At 41.6% G+C, this 27,205-nt stretch overlaps 1 protein-coding gene across 4 annotated transcripts in view; it reads right to left on the bottom strand.

Annotated features, from left to right (window-relative positions):
* Positions 1–27,205, bottom strand: part of LOC133664342 (dehydrogenase/reductase SDR family member on chromosome X-like) — a 214,172-nt gene that overhangs the window by 148,628 nt on the left and 38,339 nt on the right. The window contains exons 1-2 of one of the 4 annotated variants that reach the window (XM_062068863.1): positions 17,113–17,394; positions 3,976–4,083 (exon numbers count right to left, since the gene is read on the bottom strand). In XM_062068863.1, coding sequence (XP_061924847.1) covers positions 3,976–4,083; positions 17,113–17,218 — 214 coding nt within the window. In that variant the 5' untranslated portion in view covers positions 17,219–17,394. Of the gene's footprint in view, positions 1–3,975; positions 4,084–17,112; positions 17,401–27,205 lie in introns of those variants that run through there. The other 3 variants (XM_062068862.1, XM_062068864.1, XM_062068865.1) reach the window with 3 other exon arrangements.

A 27,205-nucleotide genomic window follows, 5' to 3' on the forward strand; every position in this document is an offset into this window, starting at 1 on the left:
ACCTGTTACCACAGTTCCACATAGATAGATCTTCAATGTCTTCAATGGAAAGACTCGCCAGGCACACGACTCTCCACTTCTCCCTGAGTCCTTCATGTATCCAGGGGCAAACATTCCACAGAACCTCAGCTTCTCGTCAAGAAGATTGTGTCAATTTCATTGAGAGACCAGTTGACCGGTTCCTTATTTCAGTGCCAAAGAAAGACTCTTAGAAAGTTCAAACAACACAGGACGAGACGAGACAAAGTATCTTTGTGGATAAGCACGCTGTGTGGGGGGGGCGTGGCCTGCGGACCTGCAGCGAAGCGGGGTGTGCCAGGACCGGCTTCGAGATCAGCGACAGGTGCGTACATGACCCACCTGGGAGTGTTTATCTGATCACCTGTCGCTCTGTTAAAGGCAGCAGACGGGAAGGAGAGAGGAGAGTTGTTGATAGTGGAGAGCGAAGACGAGCACGAGCACGAGCACGAGCGAGATGGAGAGAAGAACTTATGGCTGAAAAGCAACCCAAAGAACATTTACTGAAAAATAAATCATTGTTCACAACGATGAATGTCATGTCCGTCCTTGGTGGTCTGAAGAACCCGGAGGAGCAAGACCTCCACACACGCTTCCTATAGTCTTCTAAAACAAATCTAAAATTATTATTATTACATATTTTTCTAATGTTAGCCAAACAACGGGTTAAGTTTTTTTGCCCATTTGTGACTCCGACTGTAGTGAAAGACTGCTCTGTCCTTAACCCCCTGAGGTCCAAACAAGAGTACAATGGAAGAAGATTCTGACTCACATTTCCAAAAGATGCAACAAAAGATGAAATGTCTTCAAGGGTTCATGAGTCAGGGAAGTGAGTGGGCAAGCACACTCCCACCATCTCCCAATAATAATAATAACAATAATGGATTCATTCATTTCTATTTTTTTCTAGTGACTCAAAGTGCGTTACCGAGAACCCATTATTCATTCCCTCCACAGTCACACACATTATTATTATTATTATTATTATTATTGATTGAATGTTGTGCTGGGTTTATAATTATACTTATGCACGTTTGATCATTTTAAAAGACATGATCATTGTTGAAAAGCACTTTAAAGATTAAGGTTGAGGTCTATTCCAAATTAACAACCATACAGTTGTGCCTCGGTTTTCGTTAATCCCTTCCAAAGGGCCCGCTAAAAACCGAAACCATGTTTTCTCATATAAAATCATGTCAATGTAATGAATCACAAAAGTCGGCACTTTTAAAAGTGAATAATTAAAGTTTTACACGCACACAAAATATTAAATGCACTCCAATGACCGATTAAGAGGATAAATAAACAAACCTTTAACTTTATTGAAGACTCTTGATTACAATGAACGGTGGGGCTTTGCTACGACTCTTTCATGAATAGTTGGTTCTCATCTTATTTATCAAAGTGCTGGATGAATGCATGGAAACTGCTGTATGCTCTTTTATGTTACATAATGTGACTATATAAAATAGGGTGAGGCGTTTATAAGTTCAAAACCCAAAACCAGTGAAGTTGTCACGTTGTGTAAATGGTAAATAAAAACAGAATACAATGATTTGAAAATCCTTTTCAACTTATATTCAATTGAACAGACTGCAAATACAAGTTCGAACTGGTAAACTTTGTTATTTTTTGCAAATATTTGGAATTTGATGCCTGCAACATGTTGGCACAAGTGGCAAAAAAGACTGAGAAAGTTGAGGAATGCTCAAACACTTATTTGGAACTTCCCACAGGTGAACAGGCTAATTGGAAACAGGTGGGTGCCATGATTGGGTATAAAAGCAGCTTCCATGAAATGCTCAGTCATTCACAAACAAGGATGGGGCGAGGGTCACCACTTTGTCAACAAATGCGTGAGCAAATTGCCCAACAGTTTAAGAACAATATTTTTCAACCATCTGCAGTCCGAAATATCATCAAAAGGTTCAGATAATCTGGAGAAATCACTGCACGTAAGCGGCAATGCATCAAAAAGCGACATCAGTGTGTAAAGGATATCACCACAAGGGCTCAGGAACACTTCAGAAAACCACTGTCAGTAACTACAGTTGGTCGCTACATCTGTAAGTGCAAGTTAAAACTCTACTATACAAAGCCAAAGCCGTTTATCAACAACACCCAGAAACGCTGCCGGTTTTTCTGGGCCTGAGCTCATCTAAGATGGACTGATACAAAGTGGAAAAGTGTTCTGTGGTCTGACGAGTCCACATTTCAAATTGTTTTTGGAAACTGTGGACGTCGTGTCCTCCGGACCAAAGAGGAAAAGAACCATCTGGATTGCTAAAGGCGCAAAGTGTAAAAGGCAGCATGTGTGATGGTATGGGGGTGTATTAGTGCCCAAGACATGGGTAACTTACACATCTGTGAAGGCACCATTAATGCTAAAAGGTACAAACCCCGTTTCCATATGAGTTGGGAAATTGTGTTAGATGTAAATATAAACGGAATACAATGATTTGCAAATAGTTTTCAAGCCATATTCAGTTGAATATGCTACAAAGACAACATATTTGATGTTCAAACTGATGAACTTTTTTTTTTTTTGCAAATAATCATTAACTTTAGAATTTGATGCCAGCAACACGTGACAAAGAAGTTGGGAAAGGTGGCAATAAATACTGATAAAGTTGAGGATAGCTCATCAAACACTTATTTGGAACATCCCACAGGTGAACAGGCAAATTGGGAACAGGTGGGTGCCATGATTGGGTATAAAAGTAGATTCCATGTAATTCACAAACAAGGATGGGGCGAGGGTCACCACTTTGTCAACAAATGCGTGAGCAAATTGTTGAACAGTTTAAGAAAAACCTTTCTCAACCAGCTATTGCAAGGAATTTAGGGATTTCACCATCTACGCTCCGTAATATCATCAAAGGCTTCAGATAATCTGGAGAAATCACTGCACGTAAGCAGCTAAGCCCGTGACCTTCCATCCCTCAGGCTGTACTGCATCAACAAGCGACATCAGTGTGTAAAGGATATCACCACATGGGCTCAGGAACACTTCAGAAACCCACTGTCAGTAACTACAGTTGGTCACTACATCTGTAAGTGCAAATTAAAACTCTCCTATGCAAAGCGAAAACCGTTTATCAACAACACCCAGAAACGCCGTCGGCTTCGCTGGGCCTGAGCTCATCTAAGATGGACTGATACAAAGTGGAAAAGTGTTCTGTGGTCTGACGAGTCCACATTTCAAATTGTTTTTGGAAACTGTGGACGTCGTGTCCTCCGGACCAAAGAGGAAAAGAACCATCCGGATTGTTATAGGCGCAAAGTGTAAAAGCCAGCATCTTTGATGGTATGGGGGTGTATTAGTGCCCAAGACATGGGTAACTTACACATCTGTGAAGGCGCCATTAATGCTGAAAGGTACATACAGGTTTTGGAACAACATATGTTACCATCCTAGCAACGTTATCATGGACGCCCCTGCTTATTTTAGCAAGACAATGCCAAGCCACGTGTTACAACAGCGTGTGGCTTCATAGTAAAAGAGTGCGGGTACTAGACTGGCCTGCCTGTAGTCCAGACCTGTCTCCCATTGAAAATGTGTGGCGCATTATGAAGCCTAAAATACCACAACGGAGACCCCCGGACTGTTGAACAACTTAAGCTTTCCCATTCTTTCCCAAGAATGGGAAAGAATTCCAGTTCCCAAACGTTTACTGTGTGTTGTTAAAAGGATAGGCCATGTGGTAAAAATGCCCCAGTGACAACTTTCTTGCTGCCATTAAATTCTAAGTTAATGATTATTTGCAAAAAAAAAGTTAAGTTTCTCAGTTCAATTGAATATAAGTTGAAAAGGATTTGCAAATCATTGTATTCTGTTTTTATTTACCATTTACACAACGTGACAACTTCACTGGTTTTGGGTTGTGTATGTTAATCCAGTTATCAGCTCCAGTCATGATGTTTGCACGGCAGCAGGTGTGGTCTATGATACCGTACCTATGATAACGTGTGCCCCCAGCTTGGCCATGTGGCGGGCGACCTCATAGCCGATTCCACTGTCTCCTCCTGTCACTACGGCAACCTTGCCATCTTGTCTGGGCATCGCTGGCGGAGGCAGAAGAGGAGAGACGGTTGTCAGATGAGATAAGAAAGACAGCATTTCATGTGGTCTTACTTCAGAGTTGGCGTTTTAAACTATTTGAATTGACAAAGGATAAATGTCGAGTGATATCTTTGCAACATGTTAGTAGTGGAGAAAGTGACACAACATGCAGTACCGCAGTTCAACAGAGTGGTAGCAGCTTGAGAAATGACACCTACACCCTAACCTGCCTGGAAAGCGAGACTGAAATCAATACTGAAATATCGATACCGTCGATACCAGATCTTTATGCTCAATATCAATTCTCAAATCAAAATATTGTTACTTTTAATACTTTCGTTACTTGAGACAATGTATATGAGGGTGTGGAGGGGGGCGTGGCCTACGTGTCTGCCGCGGAACGGGGTGTTGCCAGGACCGGCCTCGAAGACAGCGACAGGTGCGTAGATGGCCCAGGTGGGCCTTGTTATCTAATCACCTGTAGGGCTGCAACAACTAATCGATTAAATCGATTAAAATCAATTATAAAAATAGTTGGCGATTAATTTAGTCTTCGATTCGTTGGATCTATGCTATGCGCATGCGCAGAGGCAATTTTTATTTTTTATTTTATTTTTATTTTTTATAAACCTTTATTTATAAACTGCAACATGTACAAACAGCTGAGAAACAATAATCAAAATAAGTATGGTGCCAGTATGCAGGTTTTTTTCAAAAAAATACTGGAAAGGATAGAAATGTAGTTTGTCTCTGTTATCCGATTATTAATCGATTAATCAAAGTAATAATCGACAGATTAATCGATTATCAAATGAATCGTTAGTTGCAGCCCTAGCCTTTATTAGCAGCAGCCGTGATGAGACGAGTAGTTGGAGTGGGAGGTGCTGCTGGGCAGACGCAGAAAAGACTTGTTGCTGGGAAGCAAAAGGCTCGCACCTCGTGAGAACGAAATAAAACAGTGTTATACTCTGAATTCCTGGCAGTGTGTGCTGGTCTGAAGAACCCACTAGAGGGCAACCTCTCCAGAGGGGTGTCCAAGCTACGGCCCGCAGGCCAAGTGCAGCCCGGGGGCGTGTTCAGTTTGGCCCGCGAGACGTCACAAGTTTAATAAGAAATCTTGCCCGTTGGGTACCTCCAATCTAATTTCCAAAATTTGACAATATAATTCCTGAGAGTTTACCACCAATTCAACCTGTTGTCCACAAACTGCATTTTGAAGCATTTTTTTTATATATGGCCCAATCCAAACAGCATTTCTCACTCATGGAGCAAAAAAACTAACACAGAAAGCCAACACACATGGTCACACATAGAACAACCTGCTCACTGAAATTTGTGGATATTATAAATAAATAAAAAAGTCCAAGCATAACGCATAATTCAAGATTACACCCATTTAAATCCCTTGCAATGCATGATGGGAATATGTACACTTATCCATGTTTGGCGCATTTTAGCTGCTTGATATTTCGGATTAAAAAATGTAAATAAAAAAAACAAGGTAGGAGTTGAACTTTCACATACTAATAATATTCAGTTACAATAACTATTTTATTTAATATATTTTAAAGATATTTCACAGAAACAACTCTTTTTTTTTTTTTACCTTTTACCAAACACATCAGGTATATTTGCACAAAGTATCAGTATCGGTTCGATACCGCTGATACCAGCTGTGATGAAGCAGGTAATGTTTCAGGGTGGTGGATCTTATTTGAAAGCGATTGATGATAGCAAGCCATCAATAACGTGGCTAAACAGGAATAATCTTTCCTCAACATAATTAAAAACATTTTTTGAACGGTAGTTTTATAGTTCTGAAATGTTGGCCTGATTTAGCAAGTAGGTTTTTTTGATTAAAATTATTAGTACTAGAAGAAGAAAGTGTAAAAAAAAGAAAAGAAAAAGCTTTCTGTGCATGCATGACATTTCACCCCCTAACTCAAGTGTTTTTCAACCGCTGTGCCGCGGCACACTGGTGTACCGTGAGACATTGCCTGGTGTGCCGTGGGAGATTATGTAATTTCACCTAATTGGGTTAAAATAATTTTTTGCAAACCAGTCTGTGCTGTCTAGAGCTCGGCAGAGTGACTGTGTAATACTCTTCCATATCAGTAGGTGGCAACAGATAGCTAATTGCTTTGTAGATGTCGGGAACATGGTTTGTCGTGATCACAATATGCAGACGACAGCGGGGGGAAGCGTGCAGGTAAAAAGGTGTCTAATGCTTAAACCAAAAATAAACAAAAAGGCAAGTGCCGCAAAAAAAAGGCATTGAAGCTTAGGGATGGCTATGCTAAACGAAGCTAAAACTGAACTGGCTGCAAAGTAAACCAAAACAGAATGCTGGACGACAGCAAAGACTTACAGCGTGTGGAGCAGCAGACGGCGTCCACAAAGTACATCCGTACATGATAATCAACAACAAAGTAGGAGCGCAAGACAAGAACTAAAACACTACACACAAAAGAAACACAAAAAAAACTCCAAATAAGTCACGGCGTGATGTGACAGGTGGTGACAGTACACCTATTTTGAGACAAGAGCTATAGTGATGCAGACTTTTGACAAGAACAAGAAAGTTTGATCATATTACGCCTATGCTGGCTCACCTGCACTGGCTTCCTGTGCACTTAAGATGTGACTTTAAGGTTTTACTACTTACGTATAAAATACTACACGGTTTAGCTCCAGCCTATCTTGCTGATTGTATTGTACCATATGTCCCGGCAAGAAATCTGCGTTCAAGGAACTCCGGCTTATTAGTGATTCCCAGAGCCCAAAAAAGTCTGCAGGCTATAGAGCGTTTTCTATTGGGGCTCCAGTACTATGGAATGCCTTCCCGGTAACAATTAGAGATGCTACCCAGGGGCGGATTAAGAAATTTTGGCCCCCTGGGCCTGACATGGTCTTGGCCCCTCAACCCCCCGCGCGTGTGGGCGCACACACACGCACGCACTATGCAAGAAATACTGTATACTGTGAACAGACATGCACACTGTACTGTACAGAAGAGTGCACATACTGCACACACACTATTAGGTATACCACACAGACACTGACAAGCACAGGTTTCACACAGACACAGGGGGAGGGGATAAATGGCCTAAAAATAAACATTTTGGAAAATGATTACGCCCACTTCAGTGATGGTGCATTGGGTCATTTGAGAGATATTATGTATTGGAAGTTGGTAGCTATCATGAAATAAACCCCCCACCCCACCCAAAAAACTAAATCGGACATGATTTTTGCCCCCTTTTCCTCCCTTCTATCATTAAAAATAAAATAATATCTTAGGAAAACACTTTGGCATAACGGCAGCTGTGCAGCAAATTGAGGCTCAAAGTCTGTATCTATTTGTGGTTAAGCTTGAGGAGAAGGAGAAAGGTAAAATGATAACATGCATCGGAGAGCACCACAAAGAAAGGTGTAGGCCAGTTCATGGTACAAGGGCTGCATGCAGGTCAAGATAGCCCATTTCCAAGAATGCTATAGTGGCTGGACAGGCACTGGACATGTCCTGAACTCAGTGTCAGACGTGGCTGCCGAATACTTGGATGAAGTGAAGCAGCTGACAGATCTCATGCTGCCCCATCTGAAGACTGTCCTGGCCAGGCAGAGGATGGATGAGGAGACCTTCCCAATGGACCCTGTCAGTGAACAGGCTAGTAACATTGATGGCACCCCTGTGCACAACATTGGGATGGAGAGACAATGTGGCAAGGTGGACTACAAACTGAAGAAGTTGGGCACACTGAACGCAGTCAATAGGTCAATAATTTTACAGAAGAGCCAGGAGCTTCAGAGGTTTCAAGGCAGCAGCACAAGCAAAAAGGGAGGTTGAACTCAACTGGAGTAAATTCATGAAGGCAAAATTCGAGAGTAGGGCAGATGAGAAACAAGAGATGGCTCAAAGAAAGGAGAGTAAGAGACTAGACATGCTGGACACACTGAAATCTTTTGATGGCCCCTTCACGATAGTGGGGAAGTTGAAAAGTTCCTTGTGGATGAAAGTCTGCACAAGAATGCAAAGCTGCAGAGAATGAAGCTTGAGGTTCAGTTTGCCAGAGAAAGCACCAAGCTTCTGCCTAAAGTCAATCCTATCTTCACAATCCAGGTGACACTTCCCAGAAATGGCAAAAGTGCAATTCTCCAAGTCATAATGGATACTTAGAATTTTATGGTGGTGGTAAGTATTCATGAAAACAGGTAGCCTAACATTAGTGAATGGGTGAATTCTGGAAATAACCTAAAAATCTTACACAGTGCACCTTTAAGCAAGGGGTTTCTTTCGTGCTTTCAATTTTGCAAAATCATCCACCACATCATTGAAGTCCAACTCTCTTGTCAGCTCACTCTCAATTGCCATTAGAGATAACGCATTTAATCTTTTCTGAGTCATTCTTGTGCGCAGCTCATTTTTTACTCTTGACAAAAGAGAGAATGAGCGTTCTCCCTCACAGTTACTGACCGGTAGAGTGAGAAAAATCTGTAGCGCAATGTATGTATTAGGAAACGTAGGCTGTAGTCCAAAATGTATTATTGTTTTGAGCAGTCCTGAAGGGGTCCTCTCCTCATCAGTGTTGTTGAGCTGTATAAAAGATTTGAACTGTATAAGCTCCTGTCCAAGACTTTCATTGAGGTCAGATGGGTATGATTCAGTGAGAATCTTGGCCTTGTGAAGGACTGAAGCATTGGACTCTGTATCCAAAGAGAAAAGGACACTGAACAAATTGTTCAGATGTTTGTAGGCCTCCAGACGGTGATTAAGGCTTGAACTCAGTTGATCAATAGAGGCAATAAATGTCTCTATTTGAAACAGTTGCCTTCCCTCAAGCACAACATCTGGGGATGCTGATTCATCAGCAAACTTTTTACGTTTCCTCGTCCGTTCAGCCCTGTAAGATGGGGTGCCACCCAACATGTTTAAGGCTTTCTGCTCAAAATGATCAAATAGATCTCTTTGGGAGAGAACAAAGGTGCGCAGAGATTCCAGCAATCTAACTGCTGTACCAAGGTCCATGTCTGCTTTTTGAAGTTGCAGACTTGTGGCCTGAAATCTGGACAGAACAGTGTCCCAAAAGCCTGCCATGAAGGCCATCTCAAGTGAATCCAGCTTCCGCACTAGACTGTCAGCTTCAGTTCGTGTGTCTCGTTTCTCTGTGTCATCAGTGGAAATAACCTGTAGTGCTGCTTTTATTTTACTGTAGTTCTGCCACAGTGCTTTGGTAGATTCTGCACGGCAACTCCAACGCGTGTTGGATAAAGCTTTAAGTGTGAGATCTATGTTGGAATTGCCAAATACCCTGTCCCATCGGTGTGTGGATGCAGTTGTGAAGTTGTAAATAGACTGAATCAAGTCAAAATACTTAGAGACTTCATTTCCACATCTGTCAATGCTGTTGACTCCCACCAAATTCAAAGAGTGAGCTGCACATGGAATATAGTGTATTAATGGGTTGCTTTTCTTTAAGTGAGCCTGCAACCCATTATACCTCCCTGACATGTTGCTGGCATTATCATAAGCCTGCCCCCTGCAATTTGACAGCTCTAACCCTAGATTTTCCAACACAGACATGACACAGTTAGCCAAACTTTCACCTGTATGGCTAGTAATGGGCTCAAAACCCACAAAGCGTTCAACAACACTGCCCTCTTTGCTAACAAAACGGAATATGAATGTCAATTGGTCCACATGAGATAAATCTGGGGTTGAATCCACAATGATAGAGTAGTATTTGCTTGCTTGCAGTTCATCTGCTATAGCCTGTTTGGTTTTTGCACCCATCAATTCAATGAATTCCTCACAAATGGTGGAGGACAGATATGAGGTATTACCTCGACCCATCTGCCCAAACTTTCTGATGTGATCCTTTAGAAAGGGATCAAATTCAGCCAGGACCTCCAGAATACCAAGGTAGTTCCCATTGAGAGGAGACCCTAACGATTCATTTTTACCCCTAAATGCAAGGCCCCTTTCTGCAAGGAATTTAATGACTGCAACAACTCTTTGTAACACCTGCCTCCAATAGCTGCTCTCTGCCTGAAACTGTTTGAACAGGTCTGCATCAACTGTGGCACCTTTGGCGCGATTCAAGACTGCTTGCATGCAGGTTATGTGCTCAGCACTTCGCTCATGTTCACCAAATCTTTCTGAGTGTTTCCAATCACAATAGCCTGTCAAAAAGAATGCGTTTTTGGGGAAAACAGTTTGCATGCAAAGCAGTAAACGTTACCAGTAGAGGGAGAGTACATCAGCCACTCCCTTTGTACTCGTTGTCCATTGGGCAAGTGTGAAGTAAAATGTTCATTGTTTAGGCATCGGGTTTTGCCTCCTAGCCCACTGTTCCTCACAGAAGCTGGATAATGGCTGTGACGGTTGTGAAATGATTTTGCACCTCTTTGAATAAGAACTTCCTTCATTGACTCAGTGAGGGTCTCAGCCCATTTAGCGGGATCACTAGGTAGAGTTGTCACTGTAGATGGTGTTGAAGAAAGATTCAGCTCATTTTCTATGCTGTCCAGAGGTGCAGTGACCTCACATTCATCCGAGCAACTGGCTACTGCTGAATTGGTTGAATCATAAGCATCAGAAGCATTTGGTTCAGTGTCTACACTTGTAGTGGTCTCAGGATCTTGGGAGCTACATGCTAGCTCAGGTGCATTGCTAACCTTAGCTGAATTTGCAGTAGCATTTATAGAATTGCTTTCAGCAGATGTCTTTGTACTGAAGAAGCTGGAGATATTTGGAACACTCTCAAGTAAAACTGATTCCTTTTTTTTCTTTTCTTGCTGAATTTTTTTTCTAGCTCCTCCACTTAAACGTTTATGATCCATATTTCCCTTCTTTCTTTGCACATTGGCTCTTTGCCTATCACAACAGATAAACCAACTATGTGTGTGTGTGTGTGTGTGTGTGTGTGTGTGTGTGTGTGACTTTGTTTGTGTGTTTATGATCGGTGCTGCTTCCTTCAAGTGTGTGAGGTGATTTAGAAAACTAGCAACCCAGCATCAACACTCCAAAGCAGAGAATAACAGCTTACTAGCATAGACAATTGAGAGCAGAGAATCAACTGATTCGTCTGATAGACAGCAGGAGAGCAGAGTGGTCAGTGATGATCGAATCAAGAAAATGTCTAAATGGCAAGGGAACAGACTGATTTGTACTGAGGAGAAAGACAGAGAGAGCCAATTACAGTGAAATATATTCCAAAAGAGCCAAGTGACTAGCTGAAGGCAGGGACAAATGCCTTGGAGTGACCAACAAGAGTGCAAAGTACCAAATGGCAAAATGTGGAAAGACCAACAGGCAGATCTGCTTTTACCTCTTATCTTCACAACCAAAAAGTTGCTAAATGATGTTTTCAGTCGCTAGCCAGGTATGGCCAAAAGACGCGAAATCTAGCGGCAAAGTCGGTCAATCACACTGACAGTGAAACAAATATTTTGAAAAGATAATAATTGTACACCTTTGTGCACTTTAGTCTTCTATCTAAATATTTTCACAAAGGACACCAAGGCAGCTTGCTAGCTATGATGGGAGCAACAATGTCTGATAGACAGCAGGAGAGCAGAGTGGTCAGTGATGATCCAATCAAGAAAATGTCTAAATGGCAAGGGAACAGACTGATTTGTACTGAGGAGAAAGAGAGAGCCAAGTACAGTTAAATATATTCCAGAGCCAAGTGACTAACTGAAGGCAAAGACAACAGCCAGATACCTTAGCAGAGACCAACAAGAATTCAAAGTACCTAATAGCAAGATGGCGAGACCAACACAATAAATTGTATTAGGATTTAATTTATTAACGTTAATCTTAACAGCCAAAAAGTTGCTGAATAATGTTTGTAGTCGCTAGCCAGGTATGCCCAAAACAAGAGTCGCTAAACCTAGCAGCAAAGTTGCTTAATTGCAACACACTCTAGGATTCAGGGGAATTAAGGATAATAAAGATATTAATTGTACAACTTTTTGTACTTTTTTTCTAGTTTTTTGAGTCGCCAGCCATGTATGGCCAAAAGTCGCTAATTGAATGCCAACGTTGCTTAATCGCCAACACACTGGGACTCACTGAAGGACTGACTGAATAAAAAAGATAATTAAGATAATTGTGTACTTTTCTCTTCTGATATTTTCTCTAAGGACCCCAAGCTATCTGCAAGCAGCAATAATGTCTGACAGACAGGAGAGCAGAGTGGTCAGTGATGAATGGCAAGGGAACAGGCTGATTTGTACTGAGGAGAAAGAGAGAGAGAGAGCCAATTACAGTGAAATATATTCCAAAAGAGCCAAGTGACTAGCTGAAGGCAGGGACAAATGCCTTGGAGTGACCAAGAAGAGTGCAAAGTACCAAATGGCAAAATGTGGGAAGACCAACAGGAAGATCTGCTTTTACCACTTATCTTCACAACCAAAAAGTCGCTAAATGATGTTTTTAGTCGCTAGCCAGGTATGGCCAAAAGACGCGAAATCTAGCGGCAAAGTCGGTCAATCACACAGTGAAACAAATAATTTTAAAAAGATAGTAATCGTACAATGTCTTGTACTTTTGTCTTCTTTCTTAATATTTCTCAAAGGACACCAAAATGTCGCTATCTGCAGGCAGCTTGCTAGCTATGATGGCAGCAACAATGTACCTTAGAGTGACTGACCAACAAGAGCTCAAAGTACCTAATGGCAAAATGTGGAGAGACAGACACAATAAATTGCATTAAGATGAAGAGAACTGTTGCTATTATTAATCTTAACATCAACCAGAAAGTCGCTAAATGTCACCAGCCAGGTATGGCCAAAAGTCGCTTAATTGGCCACACACAGTAACAGAGAAACTAACAAAAAAAAGATCATAAAGATAATAGTTGTACAACTGTGTGTACTTTTGTCTTCTTTCTAAATATTTTCCCAAAGGACACCAAAATGTTGCTATCTGCAGGCGGGAGCGTGCCTATGTTCCCCGGGTCCTATGTTCCCCGGGTCCTATGTTCCCCGGTTGTTCCTGGGTCTTTGTATGCGACCGGGGAACTTAGGACCCTTTTTCTAAAAAAGGGTCCTATGTTCCCTGCATTGTATCTGGCGAAATTGTGCCCTGACCAAAACCATCCCTAAACCTAACCTGTCACAGGGCGTTGTGGAGCACTTTTTTTTGGCGAAATTGTGCCCTGACCAAAACTATCCCTAAACCTAACCTGTCACAGGGCGTTGTGGAGCACTTTTTTGGCGAAATTGTGCCCTGACCAAAACCATCCCTAAACCTAACCTGTCACAGGGCGTGCGGCAGCAGATAGAGCAACTCAAACGCGAACTTCCTTCCTTCGACAACTTAAACGCGTCTCTGTCATGCGTGTCTGCGTGCGTCTTACTTAGTCGCGCATTGGAAGCAGCGGGGAACATAGAACCCTTTTCTGGAAAAAGTGTTGTACGTTCCCCGCAGCGGGGAACATAGAACCCTTTTTTTTAAAAAGGGTCCTTAGTTCCCCGGTAGAGGGGAACATAGGACCCGGGTAACATAGGGACGGGGAACATAGGGATGACCCGCTGCAGGCAGCTTGCTAGCTATGATGGCAGCAACGATGTCTGCCAGACAGGAGAGAGTGGTCAGTGACGATCGAATCGAGAAAATGACAAAATGGGTCAAAGACCAAAAAGTTATTAACTGACAGCAGTGACAAATGTCAGACTGTAAACTTTCTCGAAAGAAAAGGACAAAATGGGAAGATGCTGATAATAACAGCAAAATGGAAAATATAAGAATTTCCAAGTAATGCTCAACTCAAGTGTGTGTGTGTGTGTGTGTGTGCGCGCGTTAAACTTCTTGTTGAATGATTTCAAATTATCTCTGAGTCTGAACTGAGGGAAAGGAAACCAAATTTTGAGCAGTCTCTCACGAGTTCAAAATACCAAATGAGGAGATTCTAAAAGAACAGACCGGTTTATGAAAGACTTGATGGGGGAGGGGCACAGCTAAGAATACTTGAGTGAGATTCTGTGATCCAAATTCGAGATAGAGCTTTTTGATAATGATAATTTGTCAGAGTAAGGTTGTGTAATCAAAATTTGAGAATGAGCTTTGTCAATCAATCAAGAATATTTGCATTAAGTTCTGTGATCAAAATTCAGAAACAACCTTTAATAATTGATAAAGAATATGTGAGTGAGGTTGTGTGATCCATCCAATTTGAGAATTAGCTTTGATAATAATGATTGAGAGCCTCTGGCCCTCTGTGGATCATGGCCGCGGGGCCAATTTTGCCTGGCCCCTTGGGGCCTCTGTGGGTCGTGGCCGCGGGGCCAAGTTGGCCTGGCCCCTTGGGGCCTCTGACCCTCTATGGATCGGGGCCAAGTTGGCCTGACCCCTCGGGGCCTCTGGCCCTCTATGGATCATGGCCGCGGGGCCAAGTTGGCCTGACCCCTTAGGACCTCAGGCCCTCTGTGGGTCGCGGCCGCGGGGCCAAGTTGACCTGGCCCCTTGGGGCCTCTTACCCTCTATGGATCGTGGCCGCGGGGCCAAGTTGACCTGGCCCCTTGGGGCCTCTGGCCTTCTGTGGCTCGCGGCCGCGGGGCCAAGTTGGCCTGGCCCTTTGGGGCCTCTGGCCTTCTGTGGGTCGTGGCCGCGGGGCCAAGTTGGCCTGGCCCCTTGGGGCCTCTGACCGTCTATGGATCGTGGCCGCGGGGCCAAGTTGACCTGGCCCCCTGGGGCCTCTGACCCTCTATGGATCGTGGCCGCGGGGCCAAGTTGGCCTGGCCCCTTGGGGCCTCTGACCGTCTATGGATCATGGCCGCGGGGCCATGTTGGCCTGGCCCCTTGGGGCCTCTGGCCCTCTGTGGGTCGCGGCCGCGGGGCCAAGTTGACCTGGCCCCTTGGGGCCTCTTACCCTCTATGGATCATGGCTGCGGGGCCAAGTTGGCCTGGCCCCTTGGGGCTTAAGATTATTATTTTTGCAAAAGTAGTTTTGCTTGGGTCGCGGCCGCGGGGCCAAGTTGGCCTGGCCCCTTGGGGCCTCTGGCCCCCTGGGCCTGGGCCCGGTAGGCCCGGTCATTAATCCACCTATGATGCTACCTCAGTAGAAGCATTTAAGTCCCATCTTAAAACTCATTTGTATACTCTAGCCTTTAAATAGACCCCCTTTTTAGACCAATTGATCTGCCGTTTATTTTCTGCTCTGCCCCCCTCTCCTTCGTGGATGTGGGGGCACAGGTTCGGTGGCCATGGATGAAGTGCTGGCTGTCCAAAGTCGGGACCCGGGGTGGACCGCTAGCCTGTGCATCAGTTGGGGACGTCTCTGCACTGCTGACCTGTCTCCGCTCGGGATGGTTTCCTGCTGGCCCCACTATGGACTGGACTCTCACTATTATGTTAGATCCACTATGGACTGGACTTTCACAATATTATGTTAGATCCACTATGGACTGGACTCTCACTTTTATGTTAGATCCACTATGGACTTAACTCTCACAATATTATGTTAGATCCACTATGGACTGGACTCTCACTGTTATGTTATATCCACTATGGACTGGACACTCACACTATTATGTTAGATCCACTATGGACTGGACTCTCACACTATTATGTTAGATCCACTATGGACTGGACTCTCACTATTATGTTAGATGCACTACGGACTGGACTCTCACACTATTATGTTAGATCCACTATGGACTGGACTCTCACTATTATGTTTGATCCACTATGGACTGGACTCTCACACTATTATGTTAGATCCACTATGGACTGGACTCTCACACTATAATGTTAGATCCACTATGGACTGGACTCTCACACTATTATGTTAGATTCACTATGGACTGCACTCTCTCACAATATTATGTTAGATCCACTATGGACTGGACTCTCACTGTTATGTTAGATCCACTATGGACTGGACTCTCACACTATAATGTTAGATCCACTCTGGACTGGACTCTCACTATTATGTTAGATCCACTATGGATTGGACTCTCACACTATTATGTTAGATCCACTATGGACTGGACTCTCACACTATTATGTTAGATCCACTATGGACTGGACTCTCTCACTATTATGTTAGATCCAGTACGGACTGGACTCTCACACTATTATGTTAGATCCACTATTATGTTAGATCCACTATGGACTGGACTCTCACTACTATGTTAGATCCACTGGTGACTGGACTCTCACACTATTATGTTAGATCCACTATGGACTGGACTCTCACTATTATGTTGGATCCACTATGGACTGGACTCTCACACTGTTATGTTAGCTTCACTATGGACTGGACTCTCACTATTATGTTAGATCCACTATGGACTGGACTCTCACAATATTATGCTAGATCCACTCGACGTCCATTGCACCGGTCGCCCAGTGGGGGGGGGGTCTCCCACATCTGCTGTCCTCTCCAAGGTTTCTCATTGTCCCATTGGGTTGAGTTTTTCCTTGCCCTGATGTGGGATCTGAGCCGAGGATGTCGTTGTGGCTTGTGCAGCCCTTTGAGACACTCGTGACTTAGGGCATATAAGTAAACATTGATTGATTAATTGATTGATGCATGCTTAGTTATGGTTTGAATTCATATCCAAAAATTGCAAGAACAACTTTTTACTGTCAATATCGGCTGCTGAGGTTCATTTTTTTTATGTTGTCTGCTTATGGTGTGCCTCTGGATTTTTTCAATGAAAACAAAATGTGCCTTGGCTCAGAAAAGGTTAAAAAACACTGCCCTAACTGGACAAAACCCTGTGTCACATGCAATTTTTAACCCCGCCCCTGCTATGCTGTGCATTCATTGGCTGGCGGATGTTGGACAAACAACCAATGGGCGCCTTCCTTTTCCTTTCAACAGACACCGTGTAAAGAAACAAGCTGATTCAAAACTGACATGAGGCTACAACAAAAACAGTTTATCTCCACAACAACTGCTCTGGTGGACAACATCCCTTAGAATGTCCTCTTTTATTCGGCATAAACGCTACGCAGCAAAGTTACAAAATGAGAACAAACTAAACCTTTCAAACGCGAACCCGCAGTAAAGAAAACTGACCTGGCAACCTGAAGCGTGTGCTGAGGAGCTGCATCACAAGGACCTCCAAGCCAAGCAGGTACAACTTGAAAGCTGCCAACAAGCGGCACCAAATAAGAGAGAACATTCTAGTCGTGTTTGTCTTGTTGCGATACAGACTCCAGCTCGCTAGGAAGCGGAGGAGAAAGAGAGAGGAGCTGCTTCCGGTTGACGTCTCGGGACACGTTCCAATATAAAAACGGTGACTACTCGCCACAAATACTTTTCACGAAAATAAACTATTTCGTGTCCAAATACTCATACATTGTTTAAATAGCATTATAACCCACTTAACATACTTTTTACTTGTGTTTTATCGTGTGTTTTGTTTCATCATTGATACAAATGGACAACATAAACAGAATGGACCGGACGCTTTGCAACAATTCAAAATAAAAGCCCGAAAAAGGCATGCGAATCATCACGATGCATTAACTGAAATAATTTTAAAATATGTGTGTACTATTTAAATGTAAAAGTTACATAACAGGCACACTTGCCTTACATGTTCAGAGCTGATATAAAATGAACAACAGGAGCAGGCTGTTCTGAAAACACCCCCAAGGACACCTCAATGATGGACGCTTTTGACCTCCCTCCCTCCTCAACGACACCTAGAGTTGAACTTTTGCTTGAATGCAGAACGGCCCCAGTCTATGAACATTACATCATCACACCCAAGACAATGGGCACATACACGGACGGCGTGGCGAAGTTGGTAGAGTGGCCTTGCCAGCAATCGAAGGGTTGCTGGTTACTGGGGTTCAATCCCCACCTTCTACCATCCTAGTCACGTCCGTTGTGTCCTTGGGCAAGACACTTCACCCTTGCTCCTGATGGCTGCTGGTTAGCGCCTTGCATGGCAGCTCCCGCCATCAGTGTGTGTGAATGGGTGAATGTGGAAATACTGTCAAAGCGCTTTGAGTACCTTGAAGGTAGAAAAGCGCTATACAAGTATAACCCATTTATCATTATCATTTATGATTCACTTAGTGAGATGAATAATACCTTATTTTAAATAAATTCCATTCTTTTTCCACTGTACTTTGTAAATCTTTGTCGTTTCTTAAACTGGATCATATTGTTTGATTTATTTGCTTAATCCATTCAATAATTGAATTCTACATACTGATTGTGGCAAGGGAATGTGATCGGCGCGCTTGCAGGAGAAAAGGTCACCGCCTCTGTCCAGGGTGCTGAAAACAGAGCGCCATCAGACGGGGGCATGGCATGTGCTGATGGCGAGACACAGCTGGCAGATGATTAAGATTGCACAGGTGGTACGTGTTAATGTCACCATCTGTTGTCTTTAAAAGTGAGCGGCCGCGTGCAGGAGAAGGAGGAGGATTGGAGCGACTGAAAAGTCAACACAAAAGTATCTATTGGAGAACTGTGAAAACATACTAAAAACCCTGTCATCTGCGCAACTGGCTTCCAGCGTGAATCTGTGAGACTGTAAGTAGACGAAGCTTACACTGATATACTAAAGGTTTTAAGTGTTCTACGTGTATACAAATGTTTTAAATTAAAACATTTTCTCCAAGGTTATATATATATATATATATATATATATATATATATATATATATATATATATATATATATATATATATATATATATATATATATATATATATATATATATATATATATATATATATATATATATATATCCTCTTTTCTTTAAAATAATTGTTGTACATTGCAGGTTACAGTTTGTTTTGTACATTTTAGATGTTTGCAAATGCACCAAATCACTGAATTTGAATTAACAAATAAATGGTTTGTATGTTCTCTATATACAACATTGTGAATTATTCTCACTGATATTTGTGTAACATAATCAGTAAATGTAATGTATTTTTGTGATTTTTTCCCCATATGTCTGCACAATAACTCAGACATGGTAACACCAGTAGAGAATATGAAGTTATTTTTGCTCCAGGACACATTTAACTTTGTTCATTATTAATGTATTTCTTGCCACTTAGTTTTTTATTTTTATATGAGATTTCCACTTCATTTTTTCATATCTAAATACACTGAAAAATCAGATTTCCTTTACTCTTTCAATGTCTACTCTGTCTATTTGTACTTGTGTTTGACTTTCCTTTCTACTGTAACCGAATCCCATTATTTTAGTTTTACTGAGGGCACGGAGGGTAATGTGTTGGTAGGAAAGTGGGGACTAGACGTGTGATGGAAGACATGTTTGTGGCATGGCTGCACCCAGCTTGTCTTTACATCCATCATGTTGTTCCCCAAGGTCACTGACAGTCTTATGACCAGCTGCCCAAGAGATCACGTGTGATAGAAATCAATAGAGTTTGAGCTGCTCTCTCCAAAGACGTGTTTGAAGCATGTTTGTGCAGCAAGGTAGGGTGTGGGACAATGGCCTTTGCAGTCTTTTACAGTCTACCAGGGCAATGTGAAGGACACCCACTCAAGCATAAATGTATGAATACGTGCGAACATACGGTAGGAATTAATGTAAGAATACCTGTGAATGTACGGTAGGAATGAATGTAAGAATACGTGTGAATGTACGGTAGGAATGAATGTAAGAATACGTGTGAATGTACGGTAGGAATGAATAAAATAATACGTGTGAACGTACGGTAGGAATGAATGTTAAAATACGTGTGAACGTACAGTAGGAATGAATGTAAGAATACGTGTGAACGTACAGTAGGAATGGATGTAAGAATACGTGTGAACGTATGGTAGGACAAATGTAAGAATACAGGTGAACGTACGGTAGGAATTAATGTAAGAATACGTGTGAATCTACGGTAGGAATGAATGTAAGAATATGTGGGAATGTACGGTAAGAATGAATGTAAGAATACGTTTGAATGTACGGTAGGAATGAATGTAAGAATACATGTCAACGTACAGTAGGAATGATAGTAAGAATATGTGTGAATGTATGGCAGGAATTAATGTAAGAATATGTGTGAACCTATGGTAGGAATGAATGTAATAATATGTGTGAATGTACGGTAGGGATGAATGTAATAATTCGTGTGAACGTACGGTAGGTATGAATGTAAGAATACGTGTGAACATACGGTAAGAATGACTGTAACAATATGTGTCAACGTACGGTAGGAATGAATGTAAGAATACGTGTGAATGTACGGTAGGAATGAATGTAAGAATACGTGTGAACGTACGGTATGAATGAATGTAAGCAAACCTGTGAACGTACAGTAGGAATGAATGTAAGAATATGCGTGAACGTACGGTAGGAATGAATGTAAGAATATGTGTGAACGTACGGTAGCAATGAATGTAAGAATATGTGTGAACGTATGGTAGGAATGAATGTAAGAATACCTGTGAACGTACGGTATGAAATAATGTAAGAATACCTGTGAACGTACGGTAGGAATGAATGTAAGAATAAGTGTGAACGTACGGTAGGAATGAATGTAAGAATACCTGTGAACGTACGGTAGGAATGAATGTAAGAATACATGTGAACGTACGGTAGGAATGAATTAGTGAATATGTGTGAACGTACGGTAGGAATGAATGTAAGAATACCTGTGAACGTACAGTAGGAATTAATGTAAGAATACGCGTGAACGTACGGTAGGAATGAATGTAAGAATACGTGTGAACGTACGGTAGCAATGAATGTAAGAATATGTGTGAACGTATGGTAGGAATTAATGTAAGTATACGTGTGAACGTACGGTAGGAATAAATGTAAGAATACCTGTGAACGTACGGTAGGAATTAATGTAAGAATACGTGTGAACGTACGGTACGAATTAATGTAAGAATATGTATGAACGTACGGTAGGAATGAATGTAAGAATACGTGTGGACGTACGGTAGGAATGAATGTAAGAAGACGTGTGAACGTACGGTAGGAATTAATGTAAGAATACGTGTGAACGTACGGTAGGAATGAATGTAAGAATACCTGTGAACGTACGGTAGGAATGAATGTAAGAATACGTGTGAACGTACGGTAGGAATGAATGTAAGAATATGTATGAACGTACGGTAGGAATGAATGTAAGAATACGTGTGGACGTACGGTAGGAATGAATGTAAGAAGACCTGTGACCGTACGCTAGGAATGGATGTAAGAAGACGTGTGAACGTACGGTAGGAATGGATGTAAGAAGACGCGTGAACGTACGGTAGGAATGAACGTAAGAAGACCTGTGAACGTACGGTAGGAATGAATGTAAGAATACGCATGAACGTACGGTAGGAATGAATGTAAGAATACGTGTGAACGTACGGTAGGAATGAATGTAAGAATAGGTGTCAATGTACGGTAGGAAAGAATGTAAGAATACATGTGAGAATACGCGTGAACGTACGGTAGGAATGAATGTAAGAATAGGTGTCAACGTACGGTAGGAAAGAATGTAAGAATACATGTGAACGTACAATAGGAATGAATGTAAGAATACAAATGAACGTACGGTAGGAATGGATGTTAGAATATGTATGAACATACAGTAGGAACGAATGTAAGAATACGCGTGAATGTTCGGTAGGAATGGATGTAAAAATACATGTGAACGTACGGTAGGAATGGATATAAGAATACGTTTGAACGTACGGTAGGGATGTATGTAAGAATACGTGTGAACGTACGGTAGGAATGAATGTAAGAATACGTGTGAACGTACGGTAGGAATGAATGTAAGAATACCTGTGAACGTACGGTAGGAATGAATGTAAGAATACGTGTGAATGTACGGTAAGAATTAATGTAAGAGTATGCGTGAACATTCGGTAGGAATGAATGTAAGAATAAGTGTGAACATATGGTAGGAATGAATGTAAGAATACGTGTGAACATACGGCAGGGATGAATGTAAGAATACGTGTGAACGTACGGTAGGAAAGAATGTAAGAATATGTGTGAATGTACAGTAGGAATTAATGTAAGAATATGTGTGAATGTACGGTAGGAATGAATGTAAAAATACTTGTGAACGTACGGTAGGAATGAATGTAAGAATACGTGTGAACGTACGGTAGGAATGAATGTAAGAATACGTGTGAACATACGGTAGGTATGAATGTAAAAAATACGTGTGAACATACGGTAGGAATGAATGTAAGAATACGCGTGAATTTACGGTAGGGATGAATGTAAGAACACAAGTGAACGTATAGTAGGAATGAATGTAAGAATACGCGTGAACGTACGGTAGTATTGAATGTAAGAATACGCGTGAACGTACGGTACGAATAAATGTAAGAATATGTGTGAACGTACGGTAGGAATGAATGTAAGAATACGCGTGAATGTACGGTAGGAATGAATGTAAGAACACGTGTAATCGTATAGTAGGAATGAATGTAAGAATATGCGTGAATTTACGGTAGGACTGAATGTAAGAATACGCGTGAACGTACGGTACGAATGAATGTAAGAATACCTGTGAACGTACGGTACGAATTAATGTAAGAATACACGTGAACGTATGGTAGAAATTAATGTAATAATACATGTGAACGTATGGTAGAAATTAATGTAAGAATACGTGTGAACGTATAGTAGAAATTAATGTAAGAATACGTGTGAATGTACGGTAGGAATGAATGTAAGAAAACGAGTGAAAATATGGTAGGAATGAATGTAAGAATACGTGTGAATGTACGGTAGAAACGAAAGTAAGAATACGTGTGGCCAACATAAAATTATGTGGCATGTCGTAATAAAAACGATCTGGAAGGCCACAATAAAGGATGAGGCAGGACACAATACAATGATGTGACATGCCATGATACATTTCTCTGAAAGGCCACTTTAAAACGATGTGGCAGGCCACAATAAAGATGAGGCAGGCCACAATAAAATTATGTGACATGCCATGATTAAATTATCTGGAAAGCCACTTTAAAATTATCTGGCAGGCCACAAAAAGGATGTGGCAGTCCACGATTCAATTGTGTGGAAGAATACAATAAAGAACGGTAAAATTATGTGACATGCCATTATGAAATCATCTGGAAGGCATCAATTAAATTATGTGGCAGGCCACAATAAGGATGAGGCAGGCCACCATAACATTTTGTGACATGCCATAATGGAATCATCTGGAAGACCAAGTTAAAATTATGTGGCAGGCCACATTAAGGATGTGGCAGGCCACAATAAAATAATGTGGCGTGCCATGATAAAATAATCTGGCAGGCCACAAAAAATGAAGTGGTAAACCACCATAAATTAAAGTGGCAGGCCACGTAAAAAACGATGTGGCATGTGAGAAGCGCCCTCCTGGCCATGAGTGTGATAGCTGTTCTCTGTGTCCACAAGAGTCCAGTCCTCCAGGAGACAGAATCCGAGCATGGTTATGGTGCTCAGCAACTGAAAGCTTCATTAAGACTAACGTGAACAGACAAGTTCCTGCACTGTGATTGGCTGCCAGCAGGAGCTACCTGCTTTGTCACGCCACTCCAAGTAGGGCAGACAAAAGTCTTCAACCATTTCTTCTCCCATTGTTTTGTTTCCCATCCATCTTCTGTCACAACATCTCACTGACCTTCTTCTTCCACTTGGGAGGTCCTTCAACCAGCTCCATTTTGGACCACGTGTCCATTTTCACCTCCACACGTGTTGCTGTTAACACCATCTGAGAGGGTGTGTGTGTGTGTGTGTGTGTGTGTGTGTGTGTGTGTGTGTGTGTGTGTGTGTGTGTGTGTGTGTGTGTGTGTGTGTCTTTGTTCTCTCGCAGCCTGAGAGGTTGAGGGGTCAGCGAGGCGAGCCAGCCTGCTATTGTTTAAAGGAAATTGCATCTCACGCATGACTGTGGGATGATTATTTGGGATGATGGGACATCAGGGAGACAGCTCTCCATACACACACATATTATCATACACACGTAGTCTCCATACACACACATAGTCTCCATACACACACATATTATCATACACACGTAGTCTCCATACACACACATAGTTTCCATACACACACATAGTCTCCATACACACGTAGTCTCCATACACACACATAGTCTCCATACACACACATAGTCTCCATACACACGTAGTCTCCATACACACACATAGTCTCCATACACACACATAGTCTCCATACACACGTAGTCTCCATACACACACATAGTCTCCATAAACACACGTAGTCTCCATACACACACATATTATCATACACACGTAGTCTCCATACACACACATAGTCTCCATAAACACACGTAGTCTCCGTACACACACATATTATCATACACACGTAGTCTCCATACACACACATAGTCTCCATACACACACGTAGTCTCCATACACACACATATTATCATACACACATAGTCTCCATCATTGGCGTTGTTAGGCCTATTTTAGGGGGCATTGATCCAATCAAATTGCAGGACAACCAATGAACAAGAGTTGTCAAACAACGCGGCAGTGAGAAAGATTTATACCAAAGTTGGTTTCGTTCGGGTATAAAAACTACGACTTGGTCAACGAATTGCCGTATGCAAATCACGCAGTTCGAATATTACAGACGGAGACGCAACAACTTCCAACTTCGTTCGACATTTGAAGTTGCATAAAGAAGGGTAAGTTTTGAATGTAAGCTAACGTTTATTGGCTAAGTAACATGACTTTTATTTGCTGTGTAGTTAAATCAGTGAGGCAGTAAACTCACTGCTAACGTCATAACCATAGACATCTTATAAGGGTACGCAGCATGGAGCGCTACTGCCTACTGGCGCAGACGAGACGCGGGGCCGCCATCTTGGAGTGGTGATCCGCTCCACTCAGTGCAATTCATTTGGCAGGAGCAATGAACTGTCAGCACATTTAATTCATTTTACCTCACTGAATACCACTCATTTTCACGTGCTTTTTTGTCATACGTGTAGCTATGATAACTGACACATGTTTTATTATTCATAGTTTGCTTAACAGTAATATAATATTCTTATACGCTATAAGTGACCAGCCGTCCGAGATTAAAACTGGGAATATAATCCCAGAGAAGGGGGAAAAAAATGGTCAGCTATTTTTAAATTGAAGAAACAGTATGATTACGTTATATATACATGCGTATATCCTACATAAACAATGTATGAATACATTAGATATCTATATATCTTATAGACCGTATCTCTGTTGCTGCAGCAGCAGAGAGTTTATTCTGTCTTGACACTTTGTATTGATATTTTGTATTACATTCTTCCCTTAAGTGATCATGTTTACAGTCATTGTTTTATATGTATTTTTTATGTATGTCGCTTTGGATAAAAGCGTCTGCCAAATACTTAAACATATATAAACACCTGAAAGTCTTTATATCAGCTAAAACCACCAATCTGTTTCACTGGATTCAGAATAAAACCAAATTCTGTTTTACCCAACAATGTTAGTATTTGAATATTGTTACTTGAAGACTTATTCCTGGTTACAATTATACTGTTAAGAAAGTATTGTCTTATATTTTGCCTAAAATGAGAATGCATCATAATCAGTGGCGGCTGGTGAATTTTGTTTTAGGTGGGGCAGAAAGTTTGTAAACCAAACCCCTGTAGGGGGGTCATCCTCCCCCAGAAGATTTCTTTGTGATTTTCACATACAAATATTGAAGATCTTTGCTCCTTCTCAACTCTGTGGTAATGTTATTTTCATAAAATACAACCAATAGTACATAAATGTTAAATCTTACTTGTGAAAAGTAATCTATTTTCAACAGTCCGCTCATTTGAGCAGGAAAACGCTGAACACCAGCCCGGCATCTTTGTTTTCTACCTGTCAACTGTCAGTTTAGGCTGCTCGCCGGCTCCTCATCACCACTTCAAGATGCAAATTGCTCGCGTCACAGCAACCAATATTGCGTCTACTTATAAGATGTTTATGGTTATAACGTAATTTCAAACACGGCAGTTTGCTACCTTACTCATACTTTTTGTCAAGTGATTTTTTTAAGCAAGGTTGCATGAGGTACCTATACATAACGTTACGTTAGTCAATGTATCACACACAGTAACATAACGTTAGACGGCGGTCAGCAGCACCGCGTATTTTAGCTACAAATGACAAACATAGTCAAATAAAGGTCAGTTAAAATATATACTATATTAAGAATATGTGTACATATTGCATAGGGCCCTGACATCTAAAAAGTACAACTCTGTTCATTGTTATGTTCATGTATTTGTTATGTTTTTCATGTGTACGCACACATAAACACATATTCAGTATGATATGAGATCAATGAGATAAGGTAAGAACAGTTAACACTTTTGTACAAATAAGTACAGTTGCACTTGTTTTTGCAAATGTGTTTATTCTGTAAAGGAATGAGTTAAATGTTTAAAATTGTTTAAACTATTAAAATGACTGGTTAATAGGGCTATTATGAATTGCAATGTCAGTACTATTTTCTTTCCTGCTATTTCAAATGCACTTGTTTTAATAAATAAATACAGTGGTTTAAAAGCATACACAATCTGTGTAAATATATTAGTCTGTGGTCAAAAGGACTTGAAAGGACTCGAAACTCAAAATGCAGGACTTGTGACTTGACTTGAGACTTTCCAGTCTTGACTTTGGACTTGACTCGGGACTTGCCTGTCTTGACTCGGGACTTGACTCGAGATTCGAGGGCAAAGACTTGAGACTTACTTGTGACTTGCAAAGCAATGACTTGGTCCCACCTCTGCCATACACACACACAGTCTCCATTGACACACACATAGTCTCCATACACACACATAGTCTCCATACACACACACAGTCTCCATACACACATAGTCTCCATACAAACACATAGTCTCCATACACACACATAGTCTCCTTACACACATAGTCTCCATACACACACATAGTCTCCATACACACACATATTATCATACACACATAGTCTCCATACACACACATAGTCTCCATAAACACACATATTATCATACACACGTAGTCTCCATACACACATAGTCTCCATACACACACAAACACTTTTTACACACACACACACATACACTTTTTTGCCTCGTCTTAAAAAGTGCCCTCTGCCTGTGTGTGTGTGTGTGTGTGTGTGTGTGTGTGTTTTTTTTTCTTTAAACAACAATAATAAATTCCT

This window comes from Entelurus aequoreus, linkage group LG14 (assembly GCF_033978785.1).
Source record: "Entelurus aequoreus isolate RoL-2023_Sb linkage group LG14, RoL_Eaeq_v1.1, whole genome shotgun sequence".
Classification (NCBI taxonomy): Eukaryota; Metazoa; Chordata; class Actinopteri; order Syngnathiformes; family Syngnathidae; genus Entelurus; species Entelurus aequoreus.